Source organism: Callorhinus ursinus, unplaced genomic scaffold (assembly GCF_003265705.2).
Source record: "Callorhinus ursinus isolate GAN/ISIS: 27379988/994484 unplaced genomic scaffold, GSC_fseal_2.0 scaffold6, whole genome shotgun sequence".
Taxonomy (NCBI): domain Eukaryota; kingdom Metazoa; phylum Chordata; class Mammalia; order Carnivora; family Otariidae; genus Callorhinus; species Callorhinus ursinus.
This window is the reverse complement of record NW_027397068.1, coordinates 66,809,781-66,831,688: the sequence shown is the minus strand read 5'-3', so window position 1 is coordinate 66,831,688 and position 21,908 is coordinate 66,809,781. Positions and strand designations below refer to the sequence as shown.

At 38.7% G+C, this 21,908-nt stretch overlaps 1 protein-coding gene and 1 long non-coding RNA gene across 7 annotated transcripts in view; one reads left to right on the top strand and one right to left on the bottom strand.

The window, feature by feature from the left end:
• Positions 1-21,908, bottom strand: part of LOC141373008 (uncharacterized) — a 63,028-nt gene that overhangs the window by 10,040 nt on the left and 31,080 nt on the right. The window contains exons 2-3 of one of the 2 annotated variants that reach the window (XR_012378621.1): positions 14,473-14,585; positions 8,051-9,039 (exon numbers count right to left, since the gene is read on the bottom strand). This is a non-coding gene — a long non-coding RNA (uncharacterized lncRNA). Of the gene's footprint in view, positions 1-8,050; positions 9,040-14,472; positions 14,586-21,908 lie in introns of those variants that run through there. The other variant, XR_012378622.1, reaches the window with a different exon arrangement.
• Positions 1-21,908, top strand: part of RGS17 (regulator of G protein signaling 17) — an 87,651-nt gene that overhangs the window by 62,094 nt on the left and 3,649 nt on the right. For 4 of the 5 annotated variants that reach the window (XM_025866357.2, XM_073894115.1, XM_073894117.1 and 1 more), the window contains 2 exons: positions 14,009-14,098; positions 16,277-16,511. In XM_025866357.2, coding sequence (XP_025722142.1) covers positions 14,009-14,098; positions 16,277-16,511 — 325 coding nt within the window. Of the gene's footprint in view, positions 1-4,055; positions 4,979-14,008; positions 14,099-16,276; positions 16,512-21,908 lie in introns of those variants that run through there. The other variant, XM_073894118.1, reaches the window with a different exon arrangement.

The window sequence follows — 21,908 nt, the reverse complement described above, 5'->3', positions numbered from 1 at the left end:
TAAGTTTCTATATCTAGTAATAAATACAAATGCCTCACCCTAGCCTTACACATTATAGGTTTTTTCAACAACATAGTATTTCCCTCAGATTTGCATTTCTCTTTCATATTTCAGTATCAGCTCCTATCCCATATTGAAACTTATTCCTATCTTAATAAAATTACCACTGTGCTTTGGAGGGAGGGGGGATGATACAGAGATTAAGTACAAAACTGCTGAATATTTCCATAGTTTCCTTCCAACATCTAAAAAGTTGGGACTTAATCCATAATGACTTGTTAAGCCCATCTGTTCTCTGTCCCTTTCAAGGAACCACTTCTGTCCCCAAATCAGTCTCTTTCCCTTCTCTCCCCACAGCCTTCCATTTCAAGAGGAGAAAACAAGGGAATGTGGTTTAGAGCATGTGAGCTGTGTAACAGAAATGAATCATGGAGGTCTGAGTTTGGGCCATAAAATGAACCATGTATAAATTTGCAAGTCCTTCTATACGTGGGACTAAGCTGTTCCTGACCAGGAGGACAGAGAGTTTTGTGAAGACCACTTGTCTAAAGGTTCAAGGTTAATGTTCCTCTGACATCAAGACTCAAACAGAGGTAGTTAACTCTCTTCCCTTTTCTTGGTGAGAATGAAATCTTTGAACGATGTGGGCTCCCCACCAAATTGCCGTCTCCAGGACAGTAGGGAGCAGTGAGGACATTCACACACGTGCACTTGAGATGACACGTGTGACGAGGCATCGCAAAGTAGAAACTGCTGTGGGCTCCCAAAAGCAAGGGGCCCCAAGAAGGAGATGGAAAAGTAGAGATTTCAAAATTTATGTCAAGCTCAAAGCTAATTTCCAGATTGTCCCACGAACCCTCTTCCAACATCAGAGGTTATGTTAAAATAACCCAGATTTTTTTTTTCCCCAAAGAAGTCTTTAGGTGCTAATCCATCCCTGTTTTAATTCCTTGTTGTTCCTGGTGGTGTCCTATCAAGCAAGACAGATTTCCATGTTCAACCATAACAAATTAGAACTCAAGAGACTTCAGCTCTCATCTCTCAATCTCTCCAAATGTTCCTATTGACTTCTCATGCCACTTGGTGGGAATGAGGGGATGGCTCCAGGGGAGTCCGGGGCTGGGGGCCACAGCCCCGGGGAATGGCTCTGTCTTTAGCTATTTTACATATTAGACTTAGGTATAAGCTTTAAAAAAAAAAAAAGATTCATTTATTTGAGAGAGAGTGGTGGGGGAGGGGCAAAGGAAGAGCAAGACAGAATCTTAAGCAGACTCCACATGGAGCCCAATGCGGGGTTCAATCTCATGACCCTGAGATCACTACCTGAGCAGAAACCAAGAGTCGGACACTTAACTGCGCCACCCAGGCGCCCCAAGCTTTTGGCTGAAAGAAAAATTGGCTTTGTTAAAAAAACTAATGTCTAGAAAATGCTGTGTCTAATGTTCCAGAGAAGGAAACTGAAGGCTTCCCTGCTCTCATGAAGCTCGTTGGTGTCAGAAGTGAGGCTAAAATACACCTCTCTTAATATCCAGTCCGTTGTTTTGTCCACTTGAAGATGACACTTCCAGACTTTTCATTTCTTGGTTTGATATGAACCATTTCAAAACTTCTTAGTTTTCAAATTGAATTCACAGTCCTCATGCACTACTGTGTACTGCCTATAAGATTTGGCCCACTGCATTGGATATTCTTCATTCTCCTCAGGAGAAATTGTCCCACAGACTGAAATTAGCTAGCCCTGTGAAAGCTAAAATTCTCTCCCTTTTGGACACATGACTTCCCAGAGTTCCCAGACCATGGGACAGATCCGACTAAGTAAAGGTTCAGCGCTTTATCAACATGCTTTCAGCTGCCCCCGCCTCCATTCTTAAGAAGTACCCACCCCCCCAGTTTCTGTAATTTAAAACAGTGCAAAAATCATGTCCTATTTTATCCTCTGATGCTGTCACACTTTAGCTATCTGCCAGTGAAAATACTACGACACATGCTTTAAACGCCTAAGGTTATTTTTCAAAAGGGAAAACAAAATCCACATCTGCTCCTTGGTGAAGGAACCACCCCTGGAAATAAATCTGCTGACACTACGCAAGGTGCATCATTTCATCTGCGGCACCAGTGATAAACACTTCGCCTGTCACGCTCAGAGACTTGATTCATCTCACATGGGAGCGTAAGTTATGTGCCAAGGACTTCCGAAGTACTTGTAACCAGATCATCACAGGTATCACTTACAAACAGCTCTACGGTTTTGAAACTCATCTCACCGTGGTATGGGTGAATTTCCTCAGTAGCTTCTGTGACTTATATAAACCTAAAACTCAGACAATCAAAAGCCATCGACTAAAATGAACCCCAGTTTTCCAGGCCACATCCACAAAATCAAAAAGTGGACGTGAGGACCATGAACCTTCTGTACGGCCACACATTTGTTAATTCTCTCATTTACAGTTTATTAACATTTATGTCTCCTATTGCCTGATACAGTTGTACTTCATTGGCTTTCACCAGATTCTCCCTGCCTCTGCATCGACAGAAAAAGTTGAATCCAGAGAGGTCACCCTCTAGAAAGCTTGGTATTCAAGCTGTCGCTGCCAAGTCTGTGTTATACATGTGTGACCAGAGGGCCATCTATCGGAAACTGCCAGAATTAGAATGCCTTGATCCTTTTCCATCGAAGGCATACCATTGGTACTCTTTCTGACTCTGTATTTACTGTACAGTTTTTTGAGTATCCCATGGTGGTATTTAGATCATCAATGGATGGAAAGATGGATGTGCCTAAAACAAAATGACAGATGAAAATGTTATGCCCAGTCTCAGAAGAATAGAAAGAATGAGCCAGAGAAGGACTGGAGAAAGAAAGTTAAAACTAATTCAAGTCAGAAGGAGGCAAGGGGCAGCTTAGAAGGAAAGGCAGCTCACAGCCAGCTGATTCAGTGCGGAACCAGGAATTGTCCTGCTGCATGCTGGAGTCAACTATGGCATGATAGCCCTGACGTGTGGAGTATAAGAAGGAGAGTGTGTGGTGTGAGGAGCCTGGTAAGGAATCTGAGCTATGGGAGGATCCGGAGAGGCAGAGAAGGGGAAAGTCAGATGGCATAAGCCTCACAGAATGTGGAAGAGGAATGCCAGCCCCCACCTTGCCCTGTGGGGAGTGTGGGAGGAGCTGCCTGAGAGACACCTTCAGAGAGCTGGGTGCCAGGTAGGGTCAGAGCAGGAACATGGACTATAGGAGGCTGAGAACACAGGAAGTGTGCTTGCCATGGAAAGGGAGTTCCAAAAAAACAAGGAGTATCCTCAGAGTGGAAGAGAGAGAGGAGCCTCACTCTAGCAAAGAAGCCCAGAGGCTGATAGGAGGAAAGATACTGTAGGTACAGGGGTTGAGAGTGTGTTCTGGACAGGGCCCTGCATGGGCACATGAGCGGGGTACACTGGCCTGGAGATCCCAGTTGACTTCAGATCATTTCAGGGTCAGACTCAGAGAGCCTCTCTCGAATCTCTGCTGACTCACTATCTGTGGTGATGTGGTGAGGGCCACCTGGGTCTGGATGGGCCAGGGTGTGGCAGACGTCTAAGATGACCTTGGCATTGAGCTGGTGCTCTTCATACCTATGACCATGCCTCCCTCTACCCTGAACAAAGCTCAACACAGGGAGGGCCAGTTTGACTCCCCAACTCTACTGGTTTTCATATTAGTGATTCTCCTTCTGTTTAACATGTATTTCTGTTTTGGGGGTTAATACCTTTAAAATTTATTATGTGGATCTTATAGTTGAATTCATAAAGGTTCATATCGGTCAGTTGGCACTGGACGTTCCTGTAAACATAAACTAAAGTTTCATACTTCAAAATAGTCAAAAATAAGTTAGCTATTAACATATTGACACATAGTAGGTGTTTAATTAATACTAAGGTGTTAAATGGATGACTGAATTTGGATTTTCTATTTGAGTCCAACTTTATAAAAATATGAAATATGAAAATTTGTGTCTCAAAAATTAGTTTAAAAAATAACAGGCATATTCTGTCTGGCCTTTGTATAATTATGTGGCAAATGATGCTTATTAGGCACCAGATTTCTTCTCATGCACCATCTTCCTTCGTTCTCCCTTGTGTGTACGCGCGCGCGCGCGCGTGTGTGTGTGTGTGTGTGTGTGTGGTGTTAGCAATAATAGTAATATATAGTAGCACTGGCAGTAATTAGTAGTAGAGAGGGCCGAAGGTTCTGGGGGAGAGCACTAAAATCTCTTTAGTGTTTCTGGGGTATAAAGTCAAGAAGGACAAAATAGAAGACTGAAGAGATGACAAGCAATAAAATGCCTTTAGTGCTGTATTAAGGAATAAGGACTTCCTACTGCTTTGGCTGTAAGAAGGGACTGAAGATTATTAAATGAGACGAAGCCCATTGTTATGTTTTAAGTCTGTCCTTCTGGAGGCAGTGGGAAATATGTACGAGGACAAGACAAAAAACAAGGAGAATTTTAGGAGGTTTTATAATAGCCTCAGTAAGAGATGTTGGGGGCCCCAAATAAAACAATGATAAAAGGAATGGAGAGATTACCGATTCAAGAGACACTGGATGTACAGTCAAGAATTTGCAATAGATGAGGAAGAGGAGGGGAGGATACCGCCATGTTGCTTGCTCCCGTGGCCAGGTTGATGGCGGCCCCATGAAATGAGAGGACACGGCCGTAGGGGGTTGTTTAGGGCAGGACAGGTGGTGAGCTGGACTTGCTCTGTTGAAGGCACCCAAGAGTTAGCTGCGGAATGAAGCTGTGAGCTAAGGACGGACACCTCAGGAAATTCCAACGTTGAGAGAGAAAGCAGTGCCAGTGCCTCATACATGGAATGCAGAGAAGAGACAGTCTGAGGGGTAACACGAAACACAGTCCTGGCACAGAAGCCATGAGAAGGGCTTCACAAAGAAGGGAATGACCGACGTTGCCAGGACCCAGCCCGCCAGGGAGGTCCCAGTGCGGTAAGAATCGTAGGACATCTTGTCATCTGCCCAGCTGGAAGCTTCTCGGTGAGCTCTGGGAGAATCAAGCTTCTCTTTAAAGTGCCCAAGGAGGGGGCGCCTGGGTGGCATAGTCGGTTGAGCATCTTCCAACTCTTGGTTTCGGTTCAGGTCATGGTCTCAGGTTCATGATCTCAGGGTTGTGAGATCAAGCCCCGCATTGGGCTCCACACTCAGTGCAGAGTCTGCTTAGGATTCTGTCTCTCCCTCTGCTTCTGCCCCGGTCCCCAAGTAAGTAAACAAATCTTAAATAAATAAATAAAGCGCACAAGGAGGAAGAATTTAGAGAGAAAAGCTGCCCATGGTGAAAATAAGTGCACCCCTCCTCAAACACTATGAGGCACCCCGATCTCGGGTGAAGGTTCAATCTGAGGAAAGCTGGAGTTCCCTTCTTGATTTAATCAAAGCAAAATTATTCAACTTCTAAAGCATTAAGAAATTCAGCCCTTTAAGTTCCAGGCCAAATTCATTAACAATATAAGAACTTCCCCTCCAGCTTCCCCAAGTCAATAATAATACCAAGCATACAGTTATGACATTTTTGCTACCCCTACCCTATCTAGAAAATGTAGTCGTTGATACATCTGATTGAAATAATTATTAACTCTATTTTTTTTCTTCTCATTAAAACTATTATTTCTTTTAGGCCTGGCTTACTTTTTCAAGGTTTAGGCGCAATAGACCTATTAAAATATGCCTGCTATTTTAGGACATCATTCAGGAATTACTTGTTCCTTGTCAGCTACAACAATAAAATCCACTTCTTCTGAATATGAAGTTTATTATGATATTATTAAGTATGATAAATCTGCATAATTGGGTTGTAGAAATATTGTAACTTCCAATGCTATAAAATTTGTATCTTTGTATCAGATGTCAAAAATACTATATATCAGTGTACACCTGGGAGCATGGGTTCCTAAGTAGAAAGCAAATTTCTACCATTGCTAATTTTTCTATAAAGCACCATAGCTTATTTAAAAGTACAGGACCATTTTAATCAACTAATTCCATAAGTAATGGCAGAATAATAATTCCATGTGTTTTATTCTAAACAGATGTCGTCTTGCCATATTTAAAGACTATATACAAATTCTAACACATCTTCCTCATATAAATAGCCTACTTACAAGAGACAGCATGGGGTAGGGAAGAAACAGCAACACTGGCATTAGGCCTGAATGTGTCCTTGTTCCATGACCTATAACTGTGAAATGTTCACCAAGTGACTCAATCTTTCTGAGCCTCTGTTTCTTCATCTGTAAGATGTTATTAATAACATTCATAAGTCAGTGAGTTTACATTTCAGTACGTTCTACGTCCTGAATATCCCTTATTGATAGGTATTTCTTCTGCCCCCCAACCCCCCACGAGTTTCGGTCTGCAAGGAAATTACCAGATTTTGTAGGATTTGACCACTCTATGCTCACATGTTGTCAGTGAATGTAACAGAACCCTTTCCTGCATTTTCTGTCCCTGGTCCTTTCTCCCGAACTGTCACATTCACCTGCACAGGTACAACTCAGCATTCCTGGAGCACGCACCACACTGCCATAGGATTCCCAGAGAGCTGTATGTTCATTCTATTCAGGGGCTCAGTTTCTCCACAGATCAGGATTATTTCTTTCAATCCTAATTGTTCTCAGGGATGCTTCCCGCCTCCTCTCATACATGTTCACACACACAGGAACTAGAACATAGAAGGCGAGGGATGCATGGGGGGACAGATAGTGACCAGCTATCAGATGTCTTTCTGAGTATCAACTGCTAGAGTCCTAACTCTTTTGCTCTGCTTTGGATGATAGGCACACGAGTTAACCAAAACCAGAAGCCTGAGCTCCAGCTTAACTGATGCATTTAAAGACTTAGATGACTGCTTGCCATTTTAATAACAGTGTCTACTAACTAAATAGAAGTCCATTTGGCCTTTTCAGATCCAAGATATTTGCTTTCCCACAAAAGCATCAACTTACTTAATTATGGCTTACAGGAAAAATTACAGTGGGTTGAAGGAAGAACTTAAAATAGGATTTCAGTCAACCTGAGAACTGAAATAGAAGATTCTGATGATTGGCGTGTATTACATAAAGTACATCTAAATATTCAATCCTGTACTTCTCTTAATTTTAAGGGGGAGAAAAAAAGAAACCTTGTTTATGCCAAATAAAAAACTTTGGTTATTTAACTAAAAATAAGCTTTACATAATGGATCCAGATTTTAACTATGTAATAACTTGTTAGCAGTTGGCCTTCTAAATCAAATGTGTCGATGAACTAAAATACATAGCTTGGAGTTTGAAATAAAAATGTTACATCCATGGAAAAGGGGAACCTTTGAAACCCATCTTTTCAAACAGAAGCATGTGTAGAGAGAAATTGGTAGCAAAGAAAGGATGAGTAGATAAAGAGATTTGTCTTCAGTTTCCATGCATCAAAAGAAGAAATGATTGCTTACATATAACCCAAACTGGAATGAAAATCGTTTGGAGAATCTATTCTCAAAATGGCTCTTTTAAAGAGTTCTCAATTAAAAAAAAAATTCTTATCTGCTAGATAGAAACCTTGTCAGATTAATTTGTTTTAAGAACATATGACTTATGGGGTGCCTGGGTGGCTCAGTCGGTTAAGCGTCTGCTTTCAGCTCAAGTCACGATCCCAGGGTCCTGGGATCAAATCCCACGTGGGGCAAAAAGCCTGCTTCTCTCTCTCCCTCTGCTGCTCCCCCTGCTTGCACTCTCTCTCTCTCTGTCAAATAAATAAAATCTTAAAAAAAAAAAAAAGAACATATGACTTAAGTTCCATATTACCCCAGCAAGAGACAGCAGAGTTCGAACAACTTATTACTGGAAAGGATAACTATAATGTTAATAGGATTAGGCTTGCCTTTTTTTAAAGACTAAATTATTCCTAAGTCAAATGACTTAGGGCTGGGGACTATCCAGAACATTTTCTAAATACCAAAAAGGAAAAATGGGTGCAATTATGCGCACCTCCTGAGATTAAAAGTATCCCCTTCAAGTTTGATTATTTCACTCACAGAAAAACTGAATGAGTCTTCTCCAATTCCTTAGAAAGATATAATTATCAAACCTCCACACACATAAAAATAGATATTTTTCCAAATAAGGGTAATTACTCCCAGAAACTTTTTCAGTTTTCTTTTATTCAGATTTGATCTAAAAGGATATTTATAAAGGCAACACAGCCATCTAGTGGACAGATTTTTAACAGTGGATTATTTTATTTTGGAGAGGTTTAAGTTTATGAAATAAAAACATAAGCCAAATAAAATACTTGTTTTATGACACATGATTCTATTTCTCATATCTCATATGATTATCACACATGATTACCAAAAGCAGGGGGAATATTTTGGGGGACAATGTTTTGTTTTGTTTTGTTTTTTTAGACAAGCATTGTATCACATTTCCAGACACAAATTTCTAGCCACCATTCCCATCCCCACATACCCCATTCAAAACCGAGCCGTTTTTCCAAAATGTATACAAAAAAACTGACGAGGTCGAAGTCAGAGGCTTGACGATAACTGATTTGTGAGAAATTATGGATGGCCTATGGTTACTGCCCCACCTTCTGGTGCCTTTTCTCTTCCATTTGTCGTTTTTTCTAAGCAATGTATCAGTGCCATTCTCCTTTCTGCATTCCCTTCTCAAAGTTACTCTGCTGATGGGAGCAAGGTGTACTTCCCAGGAGGCTCTCGGCAGTAGCAACACCTGATCCAGTCATGAGTAGCGTCCTCTCTTCTCTTCCTCATTTAGGCTTTGCCGTCAAAATCCTCTGTACCACTCCTTCCTGGTCATCTCAAATTCCAGGGAATTGAGAAATTGCTCCTTGCCAGTATCTACTGTATATTCAGCCCTCTGGGCAGTAACTCCTATAGCCCGATAGTCATGGGACAATGCCACGAGAGAAGGCATTTGCACGCAGTCAACTGGTTTGTCCTAAGAGGTTTCCCTCTTCCAACATTGAAGAGCAATCAATCTTTGTAAATAACTAAAAAGCTAAAAAAAGATCACAATTAATTCTTTTATATAAAGAGAAGTGGCATTGAGTAGTGAAGATGAACATGAGACCGGAAGTCAGAAGATGGGAGTTCAAGGCCAGCCCCGATAATGGTTTAATTGTGGGAATGGTGTAGATCAACCTCGGGGACTGTGTCCTCTAAAATAAAATGGGAATGATGAATAACAAATCCCCTGCTTACCTCACAGGACTGTGGTGAGGAAGAAGTAGTAAGGTAATGTATGAGGAAGGGTTTTACAATAATGGCAGAGTGTAAGGCTTTATTTCCTCAAGTTGAAATTAAAAGGTCTTTGGTAAACTTGGAATTGTCATTTCAATATGTGACTAATTTGCCCTTACATTTAATTAAGCATGTGTAATAATTTGCTTTTTTGTCTCAAGTTTTTAGTCTTTGCTTTGCAACCTTGTGTAGTGGGTCTTAACATTATCCCCCGTACGAGAGGAGGAAAATAAAGCAATAAAAGCAAAAGTCATCATAAAGGAGGTATATTGTACTTTTGGAGAGCACCTCATTGTCTTCTTGGCCTGTTACATAAGCACACCACACTGTCTATTCTAATGTATCACTCCCACCCTGAAACATCTGATCGGCCCATTTTGACCTACATTTATATCATGCCTTTTTATGACTCCCAGCCTCTTATATGTGATTTTCCCCCCTCTGCTTGGAATTCCCTTTGTCCCAGTCTTATCTGAAACACCTGCCTTCATTGTTCAGTTTAATCATTACCTCCTCTGCAAAGCCTCTCTCAATTCTCTCATGCAAAAGTGTAGACACTGTAACTACCTAAGAAACATTATATGCATACCACTATTTTAGCTCTCATTGCAGTGCTGTGTGATGCTTATTTACCAGTCAGAGCTGTTCAGTTTCAGAGGCTCTGTCATATTCATCTTGAATTTCCAACCCAGGCAACATTGAATGAACCAGGTGTCTCATACATATTTATAAATTGTTGTTGACTTCTAAATAAAGCTGTAGTATTATTTTACCATGGTATTTTTACTGGGGGAAAAAAATGAAACATTTAAAGAATAAACTACCAATTCTTTTTCAGAGCCTGAAGGATGTTGATTCCATTTTTGCACTGGAAAATTTGAGGTAGAAGCTGTTAAATAAAAAAAGAAAAACTGATATACTGTGAGAATTTTAAAATACTGAATAGTATCTGTCTTTACCAATGACAGTGGATCTTTCTTGAGCCTTGATGTCATAGTGAATTAAATGCAACTATCCTATTGATTCCACAGCTGAGATTTTGTGTAAATTTATGTGGTTTTGTGATCGGCCTCCATCCTAGGGTTACCATGGCTACTGCAAAGTTTTCATCTTATTTGCAGCCATTTCAAGGGCTCTCCCTAAGAACCAGTTGTTTTTCCTATAGAAGTAGACTGTCTTCCCAAAATAGGCCCCACACACATCCATGATGATGAATCAGTAGGTAAGCTCTGTAATGGGCAGCAGGTAATGTTTTCCCCACCCTACTCATCCAGCTCAGAAAATTCACCCACACACAAGGAAAGCATATTTCCTTATTTTCTGAAATGTATCAAATGTATTTCTCCCTTCTCAAAGTCACCATTCTATAAAATGTCTAATGGGGTTTTAAATGCTTATTTTCGTATACTTAGCCTAGATTATTGGCACTGTCTTCTATAAAATCCTTAAGCTTTGATCAAGACTCCCACAGTGAGCATTATACATGCATTCTGCTCTCTTTATGGCTTTAGTTGCTTAAAAAGCAGAAATGTTAGTTAAGAATGTTACAAACATTGTAAAAGTGAAAAAAACATGTCTCCACACGACTACTCCTGACTGTTAAACTTGGTTTACTTTTAGAGCTTTTCTCAAGCACATGAACTATGTATATGTTGATTTAGAGCAAATATTTCCTGTCATTTATTACCTTAAAAAAAAAAAACTCCACTATATTACTTAGATCAAGACCAGCTGAAACTTAGTCATTCCTAAGACATAGATGGCAAGCAGTCTAGTACCAACTCTGTTATCATTTTATCCATATCTCTTCATCTTCAAGTGGCATTATTAGCAGTTCTTCATAACTGGAACTTTGAAACCAATTTTTTAAGGATGGTAATAAAGGAAAGTTAATTAAAAGGACCCTTGACAATTGCTGAAAGTCCATTTCTTTCTACAGGGCAATATTTAATCCAATATTAGATCAAGAAACAGAGTAAACACTGAACAGCTAAGCAGTTATTGAATATCTGTTATAAGCAGTTTTAGTACAAATGTGTGTCCATATTTTACCATCTGTAGAAATGAAAGATATAAACACAACCCAATATTTCATGGTGATCACTCTAATATGGTGGCATTTGGGATGTTTGCAAATATCACAGAAACAGATATAAGAGCCAGAATTCATGTTCAGAAACTTGTGAATCACGCATGTGGATTCCAGATTTGTTACTCTACAGCAAAGACACAATGGAGAACAAAATTTTTTTTCTAAGATATTGCCTAAAGTGAAGTATAGCTACATTTGTGTGGCTGTGGAAATGGAACAGAAATAAATTCTCAAGGAGTTAATTATTTAATCTGTGAAAGCAAGCTCATTATCTGGCCTTTTTATGGTACCTTACCATGTGTGTGCACATACACATACAAGCTCAGTAAAGGTTGGCAGAATGAGTATTAATATCCTATTTAAATACGATCTCTCCAGAATTTACAAAAATTTTGCACATTTTATATATTTGGCATCATGAATTTCTCCCAGGAAATTTCACAGGATATTGTCAATATGTATTCCTGCCTCCTCCCACCCACTTTCCCATAATTACTGGAAAGATATCAAATTCCAGAAAAGCACTCCTACTCAAAGATACTTTGAGAGAGTAATGGATCTCCTCTCAAACACATGCCTGACAGAAGTGTGTTGCTACATGGAGGGCTGAGGGTTCTGGACTGCCTTGGGCTGCAGACATATTCACAGAATCCACATGCAGAGACATAAACAACCATGCTGCTCTCTCTGAATCCCACCTCACTGTTTTCTCCGTGGCTACCCCACACTGAAGGCATGGAGGGTTCTAACCCTGGAACTGCTGCCTTTCTGCAGAGCACTAGTCAGTTTGCTAGGTGTTTAACAATCAGCGTTTCTGCTTCCCAGAATCTTTTGAGCCACACCACTTTTGCAATTCCCACTGAGTTCTCTTTTCTCCCGTAGTCCACTTTCCCAAGTAGATTTTCCTACCTGATCTCTTTCAGTTGCAGATTGGCCCCTCTTCCTTAGACTCTTCCCTTTCCAGCATTCTCTCTATCCTTACCCTTGCCCATGAGAATCAAAGAATGAATTAATGTTTGGGTGCCTGGGTGGCTCAGTCGTTTAAGTGTCCGACGCTTGCTTTTGGCTCAGGTCATGATCTCATGGGTTGTGAGATTGAGCCCCATGCCGGGCTCTGCACTCAGCACGGAGTCGGCTTGAGGATTCTCTCCCTCTGCTCCTCCTCCACCACCACCCCCCCGCCGTTCATTCTCTCTCTCTCAAATAAATAAATCTTTAAAAAAAATGAATTAATGAGCCAATGTCTCCACTTCCATTACCAAGCCTCTCAGATTTAAGAACAGTGGCTTGTTGGAATCCTTGTCGTACTAAACCCCCTTCCATTTGCCACAACCTTCTTTGGTGCCCCTTTTCTGCATTCACACAAGTAGTATGTTGCCTTAATGCCTATGAGAGAGCATGGTTTTTAATAGGTACTCAATAAAGATTACAGATTTGCATGACAGAATTGGATTCACATTCCAATCATACAACATATTCCGTGTCCGACGTCGGGCGAACCTACTAGACAGCTCTGTGGCTCAGTTTGCTCATCTATAGAACGGAGATAATAAAATTAGGAAAGGACGGTACCTGACACATAATAGGTACTAGGAAATAATAGTTTCCATTTCCCCTTGTTGAACAAATGAATGTCTGACAAATGAAAGACATGTTATCCGGACTTTTGCTCTCTGACAGGCTCCAGTGAAGCTTCTTGGCTTCTAGACCAAGGGATCAGTTTGCTAATTCAGTAGCTTGACTTTTCAAGGCCATTGAGCCATCCCAACCACCCTGCTTCTTAGTATCACCCATAACCTCCCTCATTACATCTCGTTTACACCTAGAACCTTGGGTGTTCCACCCTCTCGTGCTGCTCAGCAGAAGTCTCCCTGAGTCAGACAATTCTTGTTCTGGGTTACTAAAGCCCATGGGATTATCCTAGCTCTTGCAGGATTCTTGCAATCCTGCAGAATTTTCAAATTTACATCCTAGAGACACAGAGACGCCTCCGATCTAGTGGTCCTCCCCAAATCCTCACAGTGGCTGGCCTGTCCCTCCCAAGACATTGAAGACTGACTAAGCGGGAGGAAAGGGCAAAGACAAAAATATAAATCCTGTAGTTCAAACTTGAGTGGATGGAGGAGTGATGGTATCAGGGACAGAACACCCAGGATGCAGAAAATGATGATGTGAATTTAGCAAATTTTGTTTCAGAATCTGAAACATCTTATCTTTTTAGCTATCAATGGGAGAAAATAAATGGAAAACAAGCTATGAATAGACCTAACCAAAAGTCAAAATGACATTACTCCAAAGAGTAACATACTGATGCATATCAAATACTAAAGCACATAATCATGTGAAGTATCTGGGAGATTTTAAGTAATTCAGATTATTAAGGATGAAGTCAGAATGTATAACAGTATCCATTTTTGAGATTATTCATTATTTTATTAAGTAATCATTTTCATTTCTTTAGTGAACATAGGCTTCCCCATCATTTTTAAATGGTGTCACTCTTTGTGCACATATATATATATATATTCTCACATAGTTGAGAATAAAATTCTTCTGTGAAATAGTTTCCTGCAATTTTTTTTCTTTAAGTAATTGGTTTTCCCGAGACAAAATAAAGTGTTATACTACCTTGCAGCCTCACTGTTAGGAATGAAGAAAGAGGGGAAAATGCGGGAAGACCCACACATACCACAAAAATGGAGAGTATCCAAGTCCTAGAGGAATGGTAAGTGTGCTTCACCTTGTAATCGTGTCTTGTGTTTGTATACCGTTTACATCTACTCAGTGCTGGAGTATTAGCTCTTGTGTCCTGGTACTGCTCAAAATGGTTTTGTGAAATGAATGCATTCTCAGTCTGGGAGATCTTATTTGTGATGGCAATTGCTTTTCATCAATTTTTCTATTACCTATGTTAAGCTATCAGGTAAAACGCTGCCTGAGTTTCTCTCTTTCAAAAAGTAATGACTGTTAAGGTGAATTAGCCCCTGATTGCCCTAATTCTTCTCTTTCCTGTGAATGTTTTTTCTAAGCTTTTCTCTTTATCAGGGAAGAGTCTAAAACACATAAAAAACAAACAAACAAAAAAGATTACATAATTACCTAAGTTGGTTGGTCAGAAAGGGCACCCAGATGGTCCCTGGTCCCATTTCCATCAGAACAGACTCTAACCAGGTATTTTCTCCAAAATGAAAATCAAGTTCTCATTGCAGTATCTACAAAATAAAATTAAAATACAAGTAGATTACTTGTATAATTAAAGGTGCTTTCTTTTTCTGCTTCCTATGAAAAGATTTTAATGTTGGTGCCTCGTAGTAATTTTTCCACCTTTAAAATTTTTTTAAATGAACGAGGAAGTTCAGACATTTTGGATTAGTAACAAATCTATTTAAAATGCTTGGTCAAAAAAATAAGAAAAGATAAAATACAAGTACTTCTTGGACCAAATGTATTTTGGGTTGGAAAATTCTTTTTTTTCCTTTCCCTTTTTTTTAAAGTTTTTATTTAAGTTCCAGTTAACATACAGTATAATATTAGTTTTAGGTGTATAATATACTGATTCAGCACTTCCATACAACACCCCGAGCTCATCACGACAAGTGCCCTCCTTCATCCCCATCACCTGTTTCACCCCTCCTCCACCCGCCTCCCTTCTGGTAACCACCAGTTTGCTTTCTATAGTTAAGAGTCTGTTTCTTGGTTTACCCCTCTCTTTCTTTTTTTTCCCTTTGCTCATTTGTTTTGTTTCTTAAATTCCCTATGTAAGTGAAATCATATGGTGTTTCTTTCTCTGACTTATTTCACTTTGCATAATACTCTCTAGTTCCATCCATGTCATTGCTGAGTAATATTCCATTGTATATATATATATATATATATATATACACACACCACATCTTCCTTATCCATTCATCAAGCGACGGACACTTGGGTTTTTTCCATAATTTGGCTGTTATAGATAATGCTGCTATAAACATTGGGGTGCATGTATCCCTTTGAATTAGTGTTTTTGTATTCTTTGTGTAAATACTTAGTAGTGCAATTGCTGGATCGTAGGGTAGTTCTATTGTTAACTTTTTGAGGAGGTTGGAAAATTCTTAAATAAACCAATGGATAGGAGAGCAAGATCTGGATCAATTTAACCATAAGAATCTCCAAGCTTCTCTTTTCCATTTCTTTGAAGTATAACCAAAGGGAGTAATAACTGGCGGTTTCTGAATGAACATAGTCACTGAAAACTTGAATATAAATATGTAGAAAGTCCTCAGTGTCATTATAAAGGCCCCGAGATTTTTAGCTCTAATAATTCCATTCATGGGTAATACTTCATTCATAGTATTTAATAGAGTAATACTAGAGCTTAGGAAAATATGTGACAAGTGCGTACAATGTATTCTTATTTTAGACCCAGTGACAAATGAAAAAGTAGCTAACAGAGAGGAAAAGAGAAACTGCACCTTATGGCTTTAAAGTTAAACTCTACATCAAAAAATATAAACAAAGAAATTAAATTAAAATCTACACCAGAAGCAAACAAAAATTTCAGTTTGCCCTTCAAATTAATGCATAGGGTGTCTTTTTCAATTTGCAATACAGTGTTAAGGTTTGAACATGTCTGGGCTTCATTATGAATTTATGATGACCATGTGCATAGTGTGTATAACCCCTTGCTATTTGAATGCTTTGCTCCCTAACACACACCTGTGCCTAAACAAATTTTTCTTAATATCCAGAAATAACTAGGCTAGTAGTCCTGGCAGATACTTACCAGATCAGGCTAAACAAATTATCAGTGACCACTAGATGGCAGCAAGTGAATAGCAATTTCTATCTTTTCTCCCCTACCTGGACTAAGTATTCTGAGGTCAGAGTTGCCTTTGATAATGGCCCAATTCTGTCTTTGCAGCCAAAACCCCACTTCAGATGAAGTCTTGTCCTGGTCTCAAAATTTTGACAAGATGATGAAGGCCCCAGCAGGAAGAAACCTTTTCAGAGAGTTTCTCCGAACAGAATACAGTGAAGAGAACCTACTTTTCTGGCTTGCCTGTGAAGACTTAAAGAAAGAGCAGAACAAAAAAGTCATTGAAGAAAAGGCCAGAATGATCTATGAAGATTACATTTCTATACTATCACCAAAAGAGGTAAAAATCTGGAAAATATTAATGTGGGCTTCCTAAGACCAAGGATAAATGCAAAGGGACCTCTGTCCACATTGGGTAATGCATGGGGTATGGACAGGCTCGAAGGCTTCCCTGGGCAGATAATTTAGATTTCACTCTGACAGTCTACTTGAACACAGGTTTGAAGGCTAGGTTTCCCCACTATGCTTTGATCATTTATCTCTCGCTGAATCGTGGGGTAGGCTACTTGCTTTTCAGAACTAACATTACGAAGCCTATTAAATACAATTTGCTTAATTCGGTGACTTACGCTAAAGAGGAAAAGAAGAATTTACTGTGGGGCAGTGTTTCTCAAAGTGTGGTCCCCAGATCTCCTGTCTGAGAATCACCTGGAGCATTTGTTTGAAAAGCAAATTCTTGAGGCCTACCCAAGACTTCTAAATCTGAATTTTTAGAAATAGAGCCCAGGAATCTGGACTTTTAACAAGCTTTCCATGTACATACTAGTTTGAAAACCCCTGTAATAGGAGCTTTAAAAAGAAAAAGAAAAAGCTATCATGTTGATGCTTATCATAGAATTTTTACAGGATTGAAGAATGGGCCTTTATGACTCATTCATATTTTTAGGGGAGAGATGGGTGATAGCAATTCTTTTATTTATTGCAGTTATCCTGTTATTCAAAGTGCAAGCTATTTTTGCCTTTGCCGAAACATACCTAATAAACAAGGAACATTTCAAGCAAACAAATTAACAATTTTCCATTAACTTTTTAAGAATTAATTTGATCCTGAGTAATGCTCCAGCTGCCAGGGTAAAAAGCACTTGCTGAGGGAGGAATGAGTAGTGTAGCCAGGCCTCTGGAGTGCTGCGTGACAGAGTTCCAGGGTCCTTTAAAGTGTTTGAATTTAGAGGTTCCTGAATGCCTTCTGTTCTCCACAACACTCTCTTTTTGTCTTTCCCATCTCTGTGCATTTACATGTCCTGACCTGGTACCTTCTGCTCCATGCTCCTCTCCTGTGTGCCCGTTTGTAAAGTTCCCTAGAAATAGGCTCTGCTCATTGGTGCTTCATCCAATCTGGGATGTGGCCCCAACCTGCCGTAAGGTTCGGGCCACATCCCCTCACCCTGAAATCTATAAAACAAATCCATGTCTACTTTATCAATCTATGTTTGGAAGGCTGTATAAAGGATTTAACTCCTAATAAGGTATACCTTAGTAAGTTTAAAAAATTTGTTAGGTTATAATTGCCATTGGTATTCCAGAGGACTCCAATAGTATTGTCTCTATAAAATGAGAAACCTGGAATTGGATACACAAAGATTGTTTTATTTTTTATTTCCCTCATTAATATAGAAAAAGTATTCATAGAAACAAGGTGGGGAGAATTTTTTCTGTAGCCTCAATGCATTTATTACTGATGCCACTTTGTGGTTCTAACATCAGAAATACATTCTTCAGGTTTGTGGTCTGTCTGGAACCTCAGCATCTAGCCAGTTCTACTTGGATTTTATTAGCATATGCATTTCACTCTCTTTTTTATTTTAATTTTGCATTACATGGCAAAGATATCAATGGATCCAAATGTGCCCAATGATATGCTTCTCTTGCCCATAATTGGTGCTTGGGAAGATTATCTAGCCCATTTCTCTCCCCAAAATATATAATATTTATCATGTGAAAATGATAATTGTCTCAATTACCTAGTCCATTCTTTGTACTACCTATGATTGGTGTTCAATTTAAAAGAATGTTGGTAGAAAAGGTATTCTCCATATGAAGTACCTAGAATTCCTTTATTTTACAGTCTCCATTTACTAGTTTTTAGTTTTTATGGGAAACACTTTCCCATTGTCTTCACACTTCTGATTTTCAGATGTCACTGATTAATGGAGCTAAATTGTAAAATAAACAATTTTTATAAAATTACTTCTTTGGGCCATAGTTTCAAGCTATCTTAGTTATTGATTACTGAAATATAAACTATTGGAATTTCATTGTTTTTGCAAAAGTAATGCAGTTTTGTTTTAGCCTAATTTCTTTATTTTGAATATGAGTTTCACCAAAAAGTCATTAAAATATTATTTCCTGATCAAGAGCACTACCTCTTCTAGATTAAATGGACTAATATTTAGTGTAACAGACATATATCTTTTCTCCTTTGTGTATCTATATTTGGGCCATTTAATATCCTCAAAATACCACAGAGAGAGAGAGAGAGAGATGGAAGCAAAATTCAAATTTTTATCATTTTGCTACTTGTGTGCTGACTTGTAAATAACTCTTGACATAGAATCTAAATGATTGGACTGTATGAAGTGCCTTTGGTTAGTCAAAGGATTGTTCTCCTGTCAACATAGTAATTACATTTGGTCATTTGGTCATTGTTTAGTAGCAAAAACAAATAAACCAAAAGTAGGTATTTGCAATTATAAAAGAAAATTGTTTACAAGTTATATTTTAAGCCAAGGTATAGATATATTTACTCTTGAACCATGACCTGACTCAATGATACACTCAGAATATGGCATGCGCTTTCTGGCCACCCCAGAGCCCTTTCTAAACTATTATACCTCACTGACCTTTCTGTGCAAAAACTTGTCAATCTTTAATCAGCCACAATACAATAATAACTGTCTGATGATACCGAGTTGTCACCTTCCAATTCTGTTTTCCAACAGTGGAGATAACACATGTCACATCAAAACAGCCCTGACTATATAGTGGTGAGAGCACTGAACTAATCATTCAGGGGCACAAGGTTCTGGTTCTGGATCTGCTTCAACCTGATTGTGTGGCCTGGGATAAATTAGTTCACTTCTCTGATTTGTTATTCAGTTGCTTTGTTTACCAAAATAAAGCTAAAAAGGGACACAGAGAATAGTAAACCAAATCCAGAATGACAACTGTAAGGCTCTTTGCTACTACTCCATTCTCTTCACCAAGTGATGTGGCTAATCAATCATGGTTCTTACTGCTATACCCAGATTCAACCAGAGAATTTCTCTCAACACAATATTCAAAGCAGCTGCTACAAACTAACTGGAGTTGGGATCCATTTCCCATTTTTGGGCTAGATAATCTGGCCTTTCTACCTCTGAAATTCTATGACTGTTTCTACTTATTCTGAATATTTTTATTTCTTTTATTTTTTTTAAAGATTTTATTTATTTATTTGAGAGAGAGAGAGAGAGAGAGTGAGAGAGAGAGTGCCCAAGAGGGGGTAGGGTCAGAGGGAGAAGCAGACTCCCTGCTAAGCAGGGAGCCCTATGCGGGACTCGATCCCGGGACTCCGGGATCATGACCTGAGCCAAAGGCAGTCACTTAACCAACTGAGCCACCCAGGCGCCCCTATTCTGAATATTTTTAAAGAACATGAATATTTGAATCATTTATAAAATAATGACTGAACAACTAAAAATTGTCAGGATTGCATTCTTAACTAGAACCTCATTTTTCTTCACTGGACTCTCATTTTATCTTAATTTGATTGAGTTATCATGTTCCTCTTGGTTAAATGTAGAGGAAGTCTACATTCTCGAAATTATTTATATCTAGATAACTTATTTTCTTCATGAAGCCAGTATCCTTGAAATTACATTTCATTACTCGAAGAGCATGTTTTATGTCTTTTTAATAACTTGAGCAGTATGTTTTAAAATAGACGTTTGCAGTCAGGAGACAGTATAACTTTCATTTTTTGGTATAGCGTATATTTCAAGAGGGAAAGGACAAATTTTAATTAAAAAAAAACTAAAAACACATAAAGAAGAGCATTTTTCAAAAGTAAATTTTCTATGTGATGTTCTCAAGGAGAAAATAAATGGGGGTAGTAAAGAGGAATTTAAGATTGATAATAATCTTGCTGCAGATAGCAGATGCTAATGGCAGTTTATATTTATTAAATATTGAAAAGACAAACCCAGCAAAATTAAGAACTTTAGTAAAAATTCTATTTGGGTTTCCTGGGCTGGCCCATGCAACTCTTGAACTCCTGTAAGTTTGAACCCTACGCTGGGTGTAAAGATTACTTAAAAAATAAAATCTCAAAAAAAAAAGTCTATTTAAAAGCTATTATCTACTATAAACAGCATTGAGCTATTGAATGAATAAGTAATTATAAAAAGACATATCTATAATGAAGAAAACTGTTCAGTTTTCTACAAATCTTTTTAGTGATGGCATTATCCTTAATCTGGGCTGTAATCCAGTCCTGTTACTACTTAACATCCTTATGACACTGAGCAGCTCATTTCAGGGGTCCCTGACCTCAGCTTCCTCATGGGGTAGAGTAATGGCATAGAAAAAGCTCAAAAACTCACTAAATCTCTAACTTTACAGCTTTCTCCCCCATGGTGATTTGAATAGTAGTAGGGGTTGTTTGCATCTTATGATTTCATCCTAAATTTCCAGTTGTTATCTGGGAGAAAAAAAGCAGTAAACCTATTTAAAATCCAGAACTATCTAAAAATAATGCATATGTGATAGACATGTGGATTCTGTGTTTGGAAGTATGTGCCTCTTTAAGCAAAATTATGTGAATTAGTACTTTTGATTATTTAAATTGGCTTTTCTAAACAGGACTCGTTTGACTGTATTTTCCCAGATTAATTTCTTTGTGCATGCATATTATCAATCAAAAAATATTTGTTTCCTATGAGCCAGATACTGGGTTAGATGTTGGGAATATGTTGGTGAACAAGAAAAACATTGGCCTATCTTTTACAAAGCTTACATTTCAGGACAGACAAATCATCTCAAAAGCAAATAACTAAAAATTGTGAGAAACATTATGATGGAGGTGGAGGTCAATGGTATTGTTTAGAAGAGGGGTAGTCAGGTAGGGTCACTCTGAGAAGGTAAAATTCAAGTTGATAGAAAGTCTGAAGACACTGTGCTTGATCAAAAATGTGTCATGATACTGAAGGTCAATTATTATTATTATTATTAATACCACTTTACATTGGGCTTAAACTTTGTTATTGACAAAATGGTCTCACATATATAATCACAATATAGGTCTCACAAGAATCCTTTAGCCACTAGGACAGAGGGCACCATTTTACAACAGAGGAAATAAATGGATTCTCAAAGAGGTAAACCAACTATTGTAGGACACAAGCCCAAGGTCTTCTAATTCCAAATGTGGTGCCCTTTCAACTGTAATATGCTGGCTAGTAATCCCATTGCCTAGTATTTTCTTCATGACACTTCTACAGACTTCTATAAACCCAGCCTTAGAACTTAAGACACCATGAGAAACAGCAGTCATAACCACATGCCTGAACTCTCCCTCAGACAAGCAAAATAAACTTTCCCATCATTTGGACCATATCAGGAATATGGCTGCTGCACTTTATGATTGTGCTGCACTTAATCATCTTTGTTCCAAGAAATAAATTCCAATAGTTTTATTTAT